This window comes from Sphaerodactylus townsendi, linkage group LG15, assembly GCF_021028975.2.
Source record: "Sphaerodactylus townsendi isolate TG3544 linkage group LG15, MPM_Stown_v2.3, whole genome shotgun sequence".
NCBI lineage: Eukaryota > Metazoa > Chordata > Lepidosauria > Squamata > Sphaerodactylidae > Sphaerodactylus > Sphaerodactylus townsendi.
The window spans coordinates 1,413,225-1,430,630 of record NC_059439.1 but is presented as its reverse complement, the minus strand read 5'-3'; the positions used below and the strand labels follow the sequence as shown (position 1 = coordinate 1,430,630).

At 57.2% G+C, this 17,406-nt stretch overlaps 1 protein-coding gene across 1 annotated transcript; it reads left to right on the top strand.

Annotated features, from left to right (window-relative positions):
• The first annotated feature begins 666 nt into the window (after positions 1-666).
• VAT1 (vesicle amine transport 1) lies at positions 667-13,923 on the top strand. The gene is given in 4 exon segments (XM_048517753.1): positions 667-1,183; positions 12,245-12,452; positions 13,757-13,789; positions 13,792-13,923. Coding segments are annotated over 4 exon segments (738 nt in total). The 5' UTR covers positions 667-787; the 3' UTR covers positions 13,893-13,923.
• The last annotated feature ends 3,483 nt before the right edge of the window (positions 13,924-17,406 follow it).

Sequence of the window (17,406 nt, the reverse complement as noted above, 5' to 3'; positions counted from 1 at the left end):
AGAGAGAGACCGAGAGGCCGCCGGTGGTGTCCATGGGAGGGGACGGGCAGCTTGGCTCTGGGTGACATTAATGCATCAATGAGCGTCATCGTGGTGGCGAACCTTTGGCACTCCAGATGTTATGGACTACAATTCCCATCAGCCCCAATTGGCCATGCTGGCAGGGGCTGATGGGGATTGTAGTCCATAACATCTGAAGTGCCAAAGGTTCGCCACCACATACCCTGCTCCCCCCCCCCACCCGCTCCAGTGGGGACTCAAAGCGGCCGCGCCTCATTCCCCGCCTTCGCTCCGTGTCTAGCCTCCTCACAGCAACCCTGCGAGGTAGACCGGGCTGGGAACAGAACGCCCCGCGAGCTCCCCCCGGCCGGCTCCTGTCCCGGGGCTTGGGAAGGCCAGCAGAGCGCAGCAGCCGCCCCGCCCCACGAAGGCCAGGGGCCCCGATCCGCCGGCGCAAGAGCAGAGCGACCCGTCGGAGCCGACGGGGCAGGGCAGGGCGGGGCAGGGCAGGGAGCGAGCCCCGCGCCTCTCCCGTGGGCGCGCCCGGCCTCGGCGCCCCGCGTAGCCCCCGGCCCCGCCCCCGGCCTGAGCGGGCTGCGGAGCGCGGGGGCGGGGCGGCTCCTCCCCCTCCTCCTCCTCTTCCTCGCTGCTGCTGCTGCTGCTGCTGCCGCCTCCTCCTCGTCGCCCTCCTGCCTGCCTGCCTGCCTGCCGGCCTCGCCAGCTGTTGCGCGCCTCTCCCGCCGCCGCCGCCGCCTCCTCCTCCCCCCGCACGGCAGCACCGGCGCTCATGTCTGCGGAAGGCGCGGCCGGGGGCGACGCCGCCTCCCCCCCTCCCGGCCCGACGGCCGCCGCCGCGCCCCCTTCCCCTCCAGGCGGCGAGCAGCCGGAGGCGTCGGGGGCCGTCGAGGAGGCCGGGCCCGGGCCCGGGCCGGAGGGGCGTCGGTGCCGGGCGCTGGTGCTGACGGGCTTCGGCGGCTACGAGAAGGTGAAGGTGCAGGCGCGGGCCCAGCCCAGCGCGGCGGCCGGCCAGGTGAGCGTGCAGGTGCGCGCCTGCGGCCTCAACTTCGCCGACCTGCTGGCCCGCCAGGGCCTCTACGACCGCCTGCCCGCCCCGCCCTTCTGCCCCGGCATGGAGGCCGCCGGCACCGTCCTGGCCGTCGGGGAGGGCGTCGACAGCCCCAAGGTGGGTCCCGCGGCGGGAGGGGAGGGAGGGAGGGAGGGAGCCGGGGGGCGGGGCTCCTTTCCCCTCGGAGGGAGGGGCGCGGCTGCTGCTGCGGCTGCGGGCCTTTTCCTGCAGATCCCCGCACAAGCCCGTGGCCTGCTTTCCGGTGGGTGGGTGGGTGGGTGGGCTGCCTCTCAGCTGATGGGGGGCCCCGAATGCTGCGTAGCCCACGCATCGTGGCAAGAGGGAAAGCGGAAGACCCGGGCTCTGGGCGGGGCTCCATCTAGAGTGACCCCCCCCCGTACTTTTTATGTGCCCCAATCACCAGCTGGCCTCTTCTCAGGATCTTCTAAGGGTGAAGGCAGGCGTGGTTGCTTTTGGCTGTCAAGGTGCAGACAACCTATGGCAGTGGTGGCGAACCTTTGGCACTCCAGATGTCATGGACTACAATTCCCATCAGCCCCTGCCAGCATGGCCAATTGGGGCTGATGGGAATTGTAGTTCATGACATCTGGAGTGCCAAAGGTTCTCCACCACGGACCTACGGCATAGGTGTCAAACTCGCGCCCCTCCAGAAGTTATGGACTACAGTTCCCATCATCCCCCGCCAGCATCATGATGGCAGGGGATGATGGGAACTGTAGTCCATAACTTCTGGAGGGCCGCGAGTTTGACACCTGTGACCTACGGGGACCCCCATCGGGGTTTCAAGGCAACAGACCAACAGAGGTGCTCTGCCCCGACTTTGGGGCGGCGGCGGGCGGGGGGCTCCCGTCCACATACTGACCAGAACCAGCCCTACTTAGTTCCTGAGGAGACCAGGCTGGCCCCCACAACCCAGATCCTGCTGGCTCCGACTGCGCCTCTTGGAATAAACAGAGAAGAAAGCAGCGCCTTCCCTTCAGAGCCGTGTTTCCCGGAGTCCGGTGGGATTTCCGTGGCCAGTCCTTGTGCTAATGATGCTGACTAGATGCCCTGCAGGGCAGGGCTGTTGGCTCTGAGGAGAAGGGAGGGGTCCAGCATGAATGGCTCATTCCCCAGGCATCCAAAATGACACTAGGAAAGCTCTTCTCCTCAACACCTTGCCTTTCCCATCCTGGTTGCTATGGAAGTCCGAAACCAAGAGGCAGCAGAGACTCTAGAAGCCGGTCAGTGCTAAGCGTCCCTTCGAGCCGGTAGAGTTGGCTCCTCTTGCCCTCTGCGAAGCCCCCCAAAAGTCTGGCCCTTGCCCTGTGCAGTTACGGAGGTTTGCTAGCGCCGGCAGGTAACTTTAAGCGGGGTGCCAAATGGGCCCGATATTGAAAGTGCCAGGCATATCCTGCTGGGTCGCATTAAGATTTCTTGCCCCCTTGTAGGAGGTCCCAGTGAGAAACAACCAGTTTCTCCATTTCCAGTTGGCAACAGGTGGTTCAGAGTTTCTGGTCTGGCTTGATCCTCAGAAGAGCTCCTCTTGGATCGGAGGCAGAGGTGGGATCCAACCAGTTCTCACCACTTCTCCCGAAGTGGCTACTAATTTTTTCTGAGTGCCGAGAAGGGGTTACTAAAGCAACCTCCCTGCCCAACAGGGACTGGAGGTGTGTGTGTGCGGCGCCGCCACTGTTTGGATCCCACCACCATCGGAACCTGTTGTTAAAATTTTTGGATCCCACCGCTGATCGGAGGCCCCACTGGTTTCTGCTGAAATGATCCTGTACTTGCTTTTTAAATCCTGCCTTTCCAGTTATCTCCAGGTAGCTTCTAATCACGGCAGCATTAGAAACACAATGCGTTAATACCAAAAACGTCTTTAAGTGCCTGAATATAAATACCCCGGAGCAGTGGAGTGAAGTGGGAGGGGCTGCTGGGGCGAAAGCTGCAGTATTAGTGGCAGTCTGCTCCAGAATTGGTGCTGTATGTTGCTGGAGTTGTCTTCAAGGGCAGCCCCACGTGGATGACATTACAGTAATCCAGCTTGGAGAATGTGGAGCATGGGCCCAGGTTCAGAAAGGGAGATAGTCTCCATGCTAGGTGAAGGGGTGGAGAAGGCTTTCCTAGCAGTAGTACCTGCGTGCTTCTCCATTCATAGGGAATACCCTCTCCCAGAGGTGGGATCCAGCAGGTTCTCACAAGTTCCCGAGAGCAGGCTACTGATTACCTGTATGTGCCGAGAGGGGGTTACTAATTGTTGATTTTGCCACGTGACTTTTGCCTTAGTTACGCCCCTCCTCTCAGCAGTAGCGCGCAGAACTTGAAGCAGTCTAGTAGGAGGTGCACCGGTGTGCGTGGCAGCCTGCGCCTGCGTGCATTCGTTTCCCACCCAAGGACCGGCGCAGCGGCTGCGTCCTTGCCGCAACCCCGCCCAGGAATGCCCCACCCCCCGGAATGCCCGGCCACGCCCCTGTTGTGCCACGCCCAGCCCCATTGGCGCTACGCCACAGTTTGAATCCCACCATCATGGGAACCTGTTACTAAAATTTTTGGATCCCACCACTGCCCCCTCCCACACACATTTTTAACCAGGCTGGCTACAGATGGTTTTACTCCCTCCAGAACTGGGGGAAAAAGTCCATCCATTTCAGAGCATCTTGTTTCCCATCCATTGTCGCCTTTGCCTTGTCTGGGTTCATTTGCAGTTTCTTCGCCTTCTGCTGGTGAAATGCACGCAGACACTGATTTAAAACCGAGGCAGCCATTTCTTCAAGCACGATTAATGAGAGAGGTGTGTGTTGTCAGTGTATCGACCACACCCAGTTTGAACGGCACGCCTGATCTCATTGGGTGACCTGACATAGATGCTGAAGAGAGCTTTGGCAAGAGATCCCGCCCTTTAAATATCTTGAAGATGACCTAATGTTTCCACGAGCTTTCTTGGATCTGATGGGTAGAACTGCTGGAACGGCCCTGTTCTCTTTTCCAAATGCTCTAACACAGGGGTCTTCAACCGGTGGCTCTCCAGATGTTCATGGACTACAATTCCCATCAGCCCCTGCCAGCATGGCCAATTGGCTGATGGGAATTGTAGTCCATGAACATCTGGAGAGCCACAGGTTGCAGAGCCTTGCGTCTAACAGAAATGAGTGATCTACCGAATTAGGAGCGAAAAGTAAATAAGGAAGGATCGGCAAAGATAAAAATTGAGACCACCCACCAGAGCTGTCAGCCGGTGCTGTCTGTGTCTCAGAGCCAGGCCCGCAGAGACATGACTCAGTTCCCCTGAAGGTCCCATGAAGTTTCTTCCTCTGAGCCTAGAGCTGTCATGATAGCCACAGTAGGGACTGGGAACACAGCGTCCTCAGGGCGAAGAGGCGCTGGCATGTTGCTCTCTTGTGGTAGCAGGAATATGCCCAGCTTGTGTGTCCTGGAACATGGAGTGGCTTTATTGATGCATTTATTCAAACGTTTCTGCTTTGCCTTCCCTCCAGCCTCTGAGTTTCCCCCCTTTCTTTACTCTCTAACCCACCAGGAGTCTCCGTGAGAAAGGAAGGCTGTACACATGAACTTAATGAACGAATCGCATTATGTTCTGGGCCACTGGGTGACAAAAAGCTCTCATGTTTGTATGTAATGGCCACGGGTGACTTTCGGAAAAGCCGTTTCACAGGTGTGGCGATCGAAGCCAAGAGGCTGTGGAAGAGGGGTCAACTAACTCTCCCCCACTCATTGCGCCCCACCAGTGGTGGGATCCAAAAATTTTAGTAACAGGTTCCCATGGTGGTGGGATTCAAACAGTGGCGTAGCGCCAATGGGGTTGGGCGGGGAACGACGGGGGGGTGGCCGGGCATTCTGGGGCAGGGCATTCCTGGGCGGGGCTGTGGCAAGGACGCAGCCAATGTGCCGGTCCTTGGGCGGGAAACGAATGCCCGCAGGCGCAGGCTGCCATGCACGCCAGTGCACCTCCTGCTAGACTGCTCCAAGTTCTGCGCGCTACTGCTGAGAGGAGGGGCGTAACGAAGGCAAAAATCACGGGGCAAAACCACCAATTAGTAACCCCCTCTCGGCACACACAAATAAATAGTAACCTACTCTCGGGAACCTGTGAGAACCTGCTGGATCCCACCTCTGCTCCCCACTCCAATTATTCCCCTCCCAGGTTCCTTTTTGTGGGGAGGGGGACTGCGCTTCTCTTCTTGCCAGTGAGATCCTCTTTCGATCAGGTATCCTCCTTGTCCTCTTTGTGTGCAGAATCTGGTTGTGCCGCCCGATACCTGTGTAGCTCCTCCCCCTGCCCTATGGCACAAGGGTTGCCAGTTCGAGGCTGGGGACATTTCTGGGCGTGAAGCCTGAGGATGGTGCCGCTGCGGAGGGAAGAGATCCCAGAGGGTCATCATGTCATAGAGCCCAGCCTTTTCTCCCAGGGATCTGATCTCTGTAGTCTGGCAATTAGTTGACATTTGGGGATCTGTCCAGGCTCCACCTGGAGGTTATAACCTGTTTCCCCGAATATAAGACATCCCCTGAAAATAAAACGTAGTAGAGGTTTTGCTGACGTGCGCAATATAAGGCATCCCCCGAAAGTAAGACGTAGCAAAGTTTTTGTTTGGAAGCATGCCCGACGAACAGAACACAGAAAAATAAGACATCCCCTGAAAATAAGACATGGTTCATCTTTGGGAGCAAAAATTAATATAAGACACTGTCTTTATTTTCGGAGAAACACGGTAATTAAACAAATAAATGGGGAGGTGCAGGAGCTCAGTTGGCAACCCTGCAAGGAACAGAGGAAGGCTTTGAAATGTACAGGTTTGAAGTCTTTTTCTCTTATCAGTGTTGGTGCCACGTAGGCCTTATGTGTGTGAGGGGGGAAAATACTACCTCCAGCCCCCTGCCGGCCAAGGGTGCGTTTGGTGCCGCACGGGGAGCAAGGGAAGGGCGAAGGCCTTTTGCTGCAGCCCAGCCAGGGATTGGGTCCACTTTTCCTTTCTCACCCCCCTCCCCTTCTGTTCTGGAGTGGCTTACCATTTCCAGCTGTGGCAGAGGCGAACCAGTTGTGATAATGTTGTCAATGATTCATAGTTTTATGTGTATCCCCACCCTGGGCGAGGGGACAAATTGCAAATTCAGATCATTTAGAAGTGTGTTGGTGAATTGACCAGGTACTTTAGATTCCCCCCTGATGTCCAGCTCTGACTTTTCTGCGCACAGGCCCTTCTGATCTCTGCTTCTGGTTCCGTTTTTGACGTTTCTCCTTTGCAGCCGTTAAAAGTGTTTTGCAAAACTTCACCCTATCACAGAAAATCTATCGGGAGGATGTGCGGGTGGGTGGGTGGGGGAGAGACGTTTGGAAGAATGAATCATTCTGTTTTTTTCTAATTTGCTCTCAGTGCAAAATCCAGCAGTGTGTCTTGAACTGCATTTATTAATGTGCTTTTGGCGTGTGATGGCTGGGAGGGGTGGAGGTCACGTGTGGGGGAGTAAAGGGGGGGGGAGCTGGCTCCAGAGATTTTCTCCACAATGAAAATCGAGATTCTTTGTGTTGTGAAGCAGCTGATGCATTCCAGGGAAATGTATCTAGAGTCCACACTGGGGCTCACTGTGTCTTTTCAAACTTTGGCCCCTTTTACTGGGTCTCTGCCGCAGCCTGGGAACATGTGGGGGAGGAGGACGGCAGAGCCGGGGAGCTGGAGGTGATCTCTGCAGATGTAACAAAAGGTTTCCGGGAGCTCAGCCAGCCGGACTTGCTTGCTATATTGTTAAGAAGTGAGTGAAAAGTTAAGCCGCTTTGCTCGCTGTTACCAGCACCTGCGTGCCCTTCTCACACGCCACACACAATTAGAAGCCGTGGCAACTGGGCGGCCGCACATTTCTCCCTTCCTGTGGGCACAAGATCCTGTTAACATCCTACAAAGCAATCACAGTGTCTGAACATGCTGTGAGAGTATTGTCGAAGGCTTTCCCGGCCGGATTCAACTGGTTGTGGTGGGTTTTACGGGCTGCGTGGCCGTGGTCTGGTACAGCTTGTTCCTAACGTTTCACCTGCATCTGTGGCTGGCATCTTCAGAGGAGTATCACAGAGAGAAGTCTGTTACACACTGTGTCTAGTGCAGGGGTCTGCAACCTGCGGCTCTCCAGATGTTCATGGACTACAATTCCCATCAGCCCCTGCCAGCATGACCAATTGGCCATGCTGGCAGGGGCTGATGGGATTTGTAGTCCATGAACATCTGGAGAGCCGCAGGTTGCAGACCCCTGGTCTAGTGAGAAGAGAGTGTTTAGTGGGGTATATATTGTCCATGTCTCAGGCTGGGGAACCAATCAGTAAATGTTTGGGTGGAACTTGATATGCAAAGGCGTGGTGGAGTGCATTGTATTGCGGGTGAGGTTATCAGTCCATTTACGTTGTAGTTACATTTGCATTCCCTGAAGCAGCAGCAGTATTAGTGAATGCAAACCCTGTGTCTGGGTGGAGTCCATTGGTCATGAACTTAGCATGCCTTTAGCCTTTAATTCTGGTGTTTGTAAGTACTGGTAGCCAAGCTTTGTTAATTCTCCGAGTCTCTTCTTTCTTGTTGAAGTTGTCTTGGTGTTTGTGAATTTCAATGGCTTCCCTGTGCAGTCTGATATAGTAACCTTCCGAATTGTCCAGAATTTCAGTGTTTTCAAATAAAACAGTGGTTCTCAACGTTCCTAATGCCGCCACCCTTTAATACAGTTCCTCATGTTGTGATGACCCCCAACCCTAACATATATCCATTTTACAGATTGAGAACACTGATGCAGGAAGTCTTAGGTGCCCCCTGTGAAAGGGTCGTTCGACCCCCAAAGGGGTCGCGACCCACAGGTTGAGAACAGCTGAAATAAAATGTTATGTCCAATTTAGGACATGTTCTGCTTCAGATTTTTCCGGATGGTTAAGCCGACAGTGTCTTTCATGCTTCTTAATACGAGTCTGAATGCTGCATTTTGTGGTTCCTATGAAGACCTTTCCTCAGCTGCAGGGTATGCGATAGACTCCTGCAGAAGTGAGGGGGTCTCTGTTGTCCTTTGTTGAGCGTAGCATCTGCTGTATTTTCCTGGTGGGTTTGAAGATGGTTTGTAGCTTATGTTTTTTCATCAGTTTCCCTATTTGATCTGTGATTCCCTTGATATATGGTAGAAATATTTCTGGGACATGGACAATATATATCCCACTAAACATTCTCATCTCACTAGACACAGTGTGGGACAGATTTCTCTCTGTGATACACCTCCGAAGATGCCAGCCACGAATGCAGGCGAAAAGTTAGGAACAAGATCTACCAGACCACAGCCACACAGCCTGGAAAAACCACAACCATGCTGTGAGATGTTTCTTCATTCAGGATACTGAAGAGATAGAAAAAGTGCAGAGAAGGGCAACGAGGATGATTGAGGGACTGGAGCACCTTCCTTATGAGGAGAGGCTGCAGCGTTTGGGACTCTTTAGTTTGGAGAGGAGACATCTGAGGGGGGGATATGATTGAAGTCTATCGAATTATGCATGGGGTAGAAAATGTTGACAGAGAGAAATTTTTCTCTTTCTCACAATATTAGAACTAGGGGGCATTCATTGAAAATGCTGGGGGGAAGAGTTAGGACTAATAAAAGGAAACACTTCTTCACGCAACGTGTGATTGGTGTTTGGAATATGCTGCCACGGGAGGTGGTGATGGCCACTCACCTGGATAGCTTTAAAAGGGGCTTGGACAGATTTATGGAGGAGAAGTCGATCTATGGCTACCCATCTTGATCCTCTTTGATCTGAGATTGCAAATGCCTTAACAGTCCAGGTGCTCGGGAGCAACAGCCGCAGAAGGCCATTGCTTTCACATCCTGCCTGTGAGCTCCCAAAGGCACCTGGTGGGCCACTGCGAGTAGCAGAGAGCTGGACTAGATGGACTCTGGTCTGATCCAGCTGGCTTGTTCTTATGTTCTTAGAGTTCTTAGAGTCTGGGCTTATCTGTAGACTTAGTGCCACAGAGTTTCCTGTGACTTGGTTCTGCATAGTTAAGATTGGAGCCTTGTTTTTATCATTCATCTTTAGCAAATAGCATTCTGGAATTCGAGTCGTAGAGTGAAAGAGTGAACGATGTGTCACATTCAGGGTGGAGATGGAGTTTGGAATTGTGGGTCTCCCCGGGTGCGGCGTGACCAGTGTGGGTGAATTACTGTGAATCATCTTCCGCTCCATTATGCAGTTCTGGAAATGAACGCTGCTTCTCGTGTTCGTTTCCACAAGGCAGCAACGGGGCCTCTTTCGCCTGGCGGACACATGTGCAAAGTATTCGTTGCCAGCATGCGGAGAGGAAGGTTCACGCAGAAGGTGAAGGCTGTTGAGCTACTCTGCTGCTCTTTTCCTGATACTGGAGCCACAGATAAACACAGGATTTCCTCTCTGCAAAGGATGTGTTTTTTTCTTTCCAAGGGGGAAAAAGCAGAAATCTGGATGGCGCTTGAGAGGGCTGCATTGTTTCCATAGCTCACCCTTTTCATCCGTAAAAGGGTGTGTACTGTTTGCCTGTCTGTCTTATTACCAGGCCGGCCTGTCTTGTTGATGCCTTAAACACTAAACCTGCTGCTTCAGAGCGGGCAAAATACTCAATAATTTTCAAATGGAAGGGGTTTGTTTTCCAAACGGACACTTTACCAAGGAGCCCTGCGTGGCTGCTGCAGAATATGCATCTCACCGGGGATTCTGGGGGATTGGTTAGGCTCATTTCACTTCTGAGATGGTAAGTCATTCTGAGCATGGACAGAGTGCCTTCTCCCAGAGGTGGGATCCAGCAGGTTTTCACAGGTTCCTGAGAGTAGGTTACTAATGATTTGTGTGTGCAACCCAGTGGTGGGTTAAAATCGAAGCCAAACTTAATGAGTTGGGCATTTCCTTGGAGGACCTGCTAATGCTAACAGAGCAGGAGGTCTATGGGGCTATCAAGAAGAGACTTTTTGACAGAGAGTTTCAACAGATGCTAGAGGAAGCTAATAAAACCTGTTCCCCGATCTCTCTGGGAATACCTGTGGATAGATTAATTGTAGCCCAGTACCTTTATCTCCTGGTTGAGGCCCGGTGGCGTAGAGCAGTCACCTTAGCTAGGTGTAATGCCCTGCCTTCTTCCTTTAGCCTTGGACGCCACCTTGGAATCCCGCATAAAGAAAGGAAATGCCCGTGTGGCATGGGTTCTGTGGAAACAGTATCTCATATGCTGTTGAATTGTCCTTTTATGAGATAGGTAGGAAGAAGCACATAATCCCCTTCCTGCATGGAAGTGAAGGCATTACAGATAAACAGAAGGTTATATATCTTTTAAACAGCCACAACTACGAGCTGTTGGAAGCGGTGGCTAAATTTTTAAATGGTGTTATTTTAACTCGTCAGAAATTGTAAAGCTGTAAAGGCTGTTATTATCTTGCTAAGTTAATCTTAAACAATTTATATGCCATTAAAGGTATTCGAAATCGAATCGATTTGTGTGTGCCGAGAGGGGGTTACTAATGGGTGATTTTGACACGTGATTTTTGCCTTAGCTACGCCCCTCCTCTCAGCAGTAGCACGCAGAACTTGAAGCAGTCTAGCAGGAGGTGCACCGGCGTGCGTGGCAGCCTGCACCTGCGTGCATTCGTTTCCCGCCCAAGGACCAGTGCCCTACCCAGGAATGCCCCGCCCCCGGAATGCCCGGCCACCCCCCCGTTGTGCCCTGCCCAGCCCCATTGGCGCTACACCACAGATTGAATCCCACCACCATGGGAACCTGTTACTAACATTTTTGGATCCCACCACTGCCTTCTCCTCACCAGCAAGTGAAGCCAAGTAGCCCACACTCAGCCGGTGCTGGGAAGAAGGGATTGTGGGATTGGGTGGTTTCCATTCCGGGACAAGCTTAGGTAGTTTTCCTGTGTATGTTGCAGCAGCCAGTACATCACACAGGGGCAACAGGGCTTCCATCTGGCAGGTAGTTTCCCTGGTCTGGTCCCCTGACGGTACCCCAAAAGTGGGGAGCCCCTCTAGGAACTGGACCTGCCGTCACCATGCAAACTCACATTCCTCTTCTAGCCTTAAGCCTTCCATTGGCCTTTTAATGTTGCTGCGCCTTTTCTGTCCCTCCTTTTAGCATTCTGGGAGTTTGTGACATCTACACCGTCCCCCTCTCCGGGAGGGGTTTTTATTGATAGTTTTAATGCTGGACGCCAAGTGATCCATGTGGCATACTGTAATTCTATATTTTAAAGATGTTAATTATATTAATTTTATTGTTACTGTTATTACTGTTTTGTAACACTTGTTGTTCACCGCCCAGAGCCCTTAGGGGATGGGGCGGTCTATAAATGCGATAATAAATAAAAATAAAATAAATAAAGAATTGAGAACACGCGAAAACTCTTGAGCGGCCCACCCTCGGAGGGCGACAGAGCATCTGTTTTCCAGAGTTCCTGGTAGCTTTTTGCAAATGGTTGTCTTCCCCTGTGCTCCATAACAATATATTTCTTTGCTAAACATATTACATTCTTCCAGCTTTGTGTCTCTGCTCTGAATCCATTAGAAACAGGCCAGCTTGGATAAGGTCACTTGGCCTTTTTAGCATTTGGGTGGCGCTGATAGAAGAAGAGGAAGAGTTTGGATTTATATCCCCCCTTTCTCTCCTGCAGGAGAGTCAAAGGGGCTTGCAATCTCCTTTCCCTCCCCCCCTCACAACAAACACCCTGTGAGGTAGGTGGGGCTGAGAGAGCTCCGAAGAGCTGTGACTAGCCCAAGGTCACCCAGCTGGCATGTGTGGGAGTGCACAGGCTAATCTGAATTCCCCAGAGAAGCCTGCACAGCTCAGGCGGCAGAGCTGGGAATCAAACCCGGTTCCTCCAGATTAGATACACAAGCTCTTAACCTCCTACGCCACAGTGAAGTCACTGCAGAGAACTTCTCATGAGTAGACATTTGTTGGTGGGCCGCCTTCCACAGCTGAAAGTTGCCGCTGCGCCTTCGGAAAGGCTGTTTGAAGGTTGCAAATCCTTCGGTGAAAGTTGGCTCTGTCCAAGGGTGTCTGACTCAAAAGGGGATCCCATTACGATCTCGAAGGGCGGGGATGTTGTGGCTGGCCAGCCAACTCTGGCCTTGATCCTCCCGTCAGCACTGCTAAATGCCTCTTCTCGTTCCAGATAGGGGATAGAGTCATGGTGATGGCCACCTCCGGGCTCTGGCAGGAAGTGGTGACCGTTCCAGCCCACCGGACGTTCCCCATGCCAGAAGGGATGAGCTTCGAAGAAGCAGCCGCCTTCCTGGTCAATTATATCACAGCCTACATGGTCCTCTTTGACTTTGGAAATTTGCGACCCAACCAGAGCGTCCTGGTCCACATGGCGGCAGGTAAGGGGGACTCTCTGCTGAGGAAGCTAAGCCTGACCAGCTTAGACTGTTCCTTCCCTGGGGCAATTCGGTCATTGGAACAAAACAGCGCGTCACACACTGAAGACGGAGGATCAATGTGTTCAATAAATGTATTTATGTATATTTTATAATTATCCAGTTACTGAATCCAATGATTGTACATCCGGTTTTTTCGACTGTTCGTTTTTGAGATACATAATCCATATCTTCAATATCTACTGAGCAAAAATAGTTCATTTTTTCAATATCTTTAGGATAATTATATTCCATATAGAAAGTACTTCCCAAACGACTCGCGCGTTTATAAGTACGTTTTCACTGTAGTCTTCCTCAGGAGAAGCAACTCTTTCAGGAAAAATTATTCATTCATTTGCCATGCACAGGTCTTTCTACAAATAAATAAACAACATAGTATAATTTATGCATTAGATTCTAGTAATATCTAACACCATTTTTAACATTTATATAAAATAACAATTTTACAAAATTGGTTTTACAAAAACAATAATTATTATAGTAGGAAATGTAAGCAGTAATAATTTTCTTATTTGTCTCTCAACAGAGCTGACACACAAACCCAAATGGCTGCGTAATAAATGTTAAGAATGTTAAAAAAGGCTTTGAAATACTTAGTAAGGTTTTGCATTGTGTATGCAGCCATTTGGATTTGTGTGTCAGCTCTGTTGAGAGACAAGTAAGAAAATTATTACTGCTAACATGTTCCACTTAATATAAATGTACATGTACCACATGTGCCACTTAATATAAATGTTAAGAATATTAAAAATGTTATAAATGTTATAAAGTTAAGAATGTTAAAAAAGCCTAGAAATACTTAGTAAGGTTTTGCAGAGCATATGCAGCCATTTGGGTTTGTGTGTCAGCTCTGTTGAGAGACAAATAAGAAAAAGCAACTACCAGAATTCTTGGGAGATGTTGACTTTCATTGTGTGGTGGAACCTGTTCTGAAGGTGAGGTCACTTTGTAGCATTGGTGGAGCTTTATCTTAGTGAACCAAGTTAGGTGGGCCTAGAAATTACGCGGCCTAGTGAACATTGGTGCATTTGTTGGCCTTTGTCCGCTTACATCACATTCGCAGTGTGTTGAACTAATACTGCAGCTGTTGCCTGCAAAATATGATGGCCAACTTTCTGGGCAACAGAGGGCATTTTCCCCCCTCTGGCCTGGAGAGGGCTGGAGCCTTCAAGAGCTCTGTGTATGGCACCCTATTTTCTACGGCTCCAATTGTGTTTGCTTACATGGACGGCTTTTCCCATCCTCAGGTGGGGTAGGAACTGCAGCGGTCCAACTCTGCAAGACTGTGGAAAATGTCACAATTTTTGGCACCGCCTCTGCCTCCAAGCACGACGGTCTCAGGGAGAACGGAGTCACCCATCCCATCGATTACCGGACAACTGATTATGTGGAGGAAGTCCGAAAAATCTCTCCAAAAGGTCAGTAACGGGGCTCTTCCTGACCTCTGTCTGAGTTTCAGTTTTCAGCCCAAGCTGGCAATTGAAATGAGCAGGTGGATTGGTGGAAAGTTCACTAGCAGAAACCCCAAGTTTTAAGTATTCGTTCACTGGGCTTAAATTTCTTAAGCAAGTGAAACGACAGGAAATGGAGTTTTCAGTGGTGGCCGCTCACCTTTGGAAGAGGCTGCCCCTGGAGCCTGAAGCGGTGCTCCTTCGCTGTGTGTCAGGCACCTGAACAAATCATTTCTTGTTTACCCAGGTTTTTAACTGAGTGGTTCCATCTTTTAAAGCTGGTTTTGTGGTCAACTTCTAGCCCTGTGGTGGCGAACCTTTGGCACTCTAGAGGTTATGGACTACAATTCCCAACAGTCTCTGCCAACATTGCCAATTGGCCATCCTGGCAGGGGCTGATGGGAATTGTAGTCCATAACATCTGGAGTGCCAAAGGTTCGCCACCACTAGCCTGAAGGTGGCCACTGAATCAGTCAGGGATACTTTTGAATATGAATAATTGGGATATAAATAATTGAATTGAGTAGTTCTTCTAATACTAACATGGGGCATTTTTCTCCTGACTTGTTCCATGAGAGGTGCTGTTGGACAAGGTGGTCTTAACAAAAGCAGATAGAACGGGGGTGTCAAACATGTGGCCCAGGGGCTGGATCCAGCCCCTTGAGAGCCCCACGAGGCCCATGAGCCATTTGAGGCAACCCCCACTCCTGACCTGGGCCGGCAGATCAAGGTGGGGGGTTTGCAGGCCTGATAAGCCCTCTGAAGCTGAGGTAACCACCCCCAGTGCCAACCTGGGCTGGGGAGCTGACTGGGGATACTCCAGCCAAGGCAGCCAAATCCCCCCTCACAGGGCCTGGCCCAACGAAACCACATTTGTGTGGTATCCAGCCCTTGAAACAAATGAATTTGACACCCCTGATAGAGAAAGTTGGACTTGGCCAAGTGATTCCATTGAAATTCAGGCATATCTTTGTAGCTTTTGACACGAATCTCAAAATTTTATATATTCAAACATGTAGACCCGTGGTGGCAAACCTTTGGCACTCCAGATGTTATGGACTACAATTCCCATCATGGGGGTGGGGGGGGGGGGGGGTGGGGGGGGGGGGGGGTGGGGGGGGGGGGGGGTGGGGGGGGGGGGGGGTGGGGGGGGGGGGGGGTGGGGGGGGGGGGGGGTGGGGGGGGGGGGGGGTGGGGGGGGGGGGGGGTGGGGGGGGGGGGGGGTGGGGGGGGGGGGGGGTGGGGGGGGGGGGGGGTGGGGGGGGGGGGGGGTGGGGGGGGGGGGGGGTGGGGGGGGGGGGGGGTGGGGGGGGGGGGGGGTGGGGGGGGGGGGGGGTGGGGGGGGGGGGGGGTGGGGGGGGGGGGGGGTGGGGGGGGGGGGGGGTGGGGGGGGGGGGGGGTGGGGGGGGGGGGGGGTGGGGGGGGGGGGGGGTGGGGGGGGGGGGGGGTGGGGGGGGGGGGGGGTGGGGGGGGGGGGGGGTGGGGGGGGGGGGGGGTGGGGGGGGGGGGGGGTGGGGGGGGGGGGGGGTGGGGGGGGGGGGGGGTGGGGGGGGGGGGGGGTGGGGGGGGGGGGGGGTGGGGGGGGGGGGGGGTGGGGGGGGGGGGGGGTGGGGGGGGGGGGGGGTGGGGGGGGGGGGGGGTGGGGGGGGGGGGGGGTGGGGGGGGGGGGGGGTGGGGGGGGGGGGGGGTGGGGGGGGGGGGGGGTGGGGGGGGGGGGGGGTGGGGGGGGGGGGGGGTGGGGGGGGGGGGGGGTGGGGGGGGGGGGGGGTGGGGGGGGGGGGGGGTGGGGGGGGGGGGGGGTGGGGGGGGGGGGGGGTGGGGGGGGGGGGGGGTGGGGGGGGGGGGGGGTGGGGGGGGGGGGGGGTGGGGGGGGGGGGGGGTGGGGGGGGGGGGGGGTGGGGGGGGGGGGGGGTGGGGGGGGGGGGGGGTGGGGGGGGGGGGGGGTGGGGGGGGGGGGGGGTGGGGGGGGGGGGGGGTGGGGGGGGGGGGGGGTGGGGGGGGGGGGGGGTGGGGGGGGGGGGGGGTGGGGGGGGGGGGGGGTGGGGGGGGGGGGGGGTGGGGGGGGGGGGGGGTGGGGGGGGGGGGGGGTGGGGGGGGGGGGGGGTGGGGGGGGGGGGGGGTGGGGGGGGGGGGGGGTGGGGGGGGGGGGGGGTGGGGGGGGGGGGGGGTGGGGGGGGGGGGGGGTGGGGGGGGGGGGGGGTGGGGGGGGGGGGGGGTGGGGGGGGGGGGGGGTGGGGGGGGGGGGGGGTGGGGGGGGGGGGGGGTGGGGGGGGGGGGGGGTGGGGGGGGGGGGGGGTGGGGGGGGGGGGGGGTGGGGGGGGGGGGGGGTGGGGGGGGGGGGGGGTGGGGGGGGGGGGGGGTGGGGGGGGGGGGGGGTGGGGGGGGGGGGGGGTGGGGGGGGGGGGGGGTGGGGGGGGGGGGGGGTGGGGGGGGGGGGGGGTGGGGGGGGGGGGGGGTGGGGGGGGGGGGGGGTGGGGGGGGGGGGGGGTGGGGGGGGGGGGGGGTGGGGGGGGGGGGGGGTGGGGGGGGGGGGGGGTGGGGGGGGGGGGGGGTGGGGGGGGGGGGGGGTGGGGGGGGGGGGGGGTGGGGGGGGGGGGGGGTGGGGGGGGGGGGGGGTGGGGGGGGGGGGGGGTGGGGGGGGGGGGGGGTGGGGGGGGGGGGGGGTGGGGGGGGGGGGGGGTGGGGGGGGGGGGGGGTGGGGGGGGGGGGGGGTGGGGGGGGGGGGGGGTGGGGGGGGGGGGGGGTGGGGGGGGGGGGGGGTGGGGGGGGGGGGGGGTGGGGGGGGGGGGGGGTGGGGGGGGGGGGGGGTGGGGGGGGGGGGGGGTGGGGGGGGGGGGGGGTGGGGGGGGGGGGGGGTGGGGGGGGGGGGGGGTGGGGGGGGGGGGGGGTGGGGGGGGGGGGGGGTGGGGGGGGGGGGGGGTGGGGGGGGGGGGGGGTGGGGGGGGGGGGGGGTGGGGGGGGGGGGGGGTGGGGGGGGGGGGGGGTGGGGGGGGGGGGGGGTGGGGGGGGGGGGGGGTGGGGGGGGGGGGGGGTGGGGGGGGGGGGGGGTGGGGGGGGGGGGGGGTGGGGGGGGGGGGGGGTGGGGGGGGGGGGGGGTGGGGGGGGGGGGGGGTGGGGGGGGGGGGGGGTGGGGGGGGGGGGGGGTGGGGGGGGGGGGGGGTGGGGGGGGGGGGGGGTGGGGGGGGGGGGGGGTGGGGGGGGGGGGGGGTGGGGGGGGGGGGGGGTGGGGGGGGGGGGGGGTGGGGGGGGGGGGGGGTGGGGGGGGGGGGGGGTGGGGGGGGGGGGGGGTGGGGGGGGGGGGGGGTGGGGGGGGGGGGGGGTGGGGGGGGGGGGGGGTGGGGGGGGGGGGGGGTGGGGGGGGGGGGGGGTGGGGGGGGGGGGGGGTGGGGGGGGGGGGGGGTGGGGGGGGGGGGGGGTGGGGGGGGGGGGGGGTGGGGGGGGGGGGG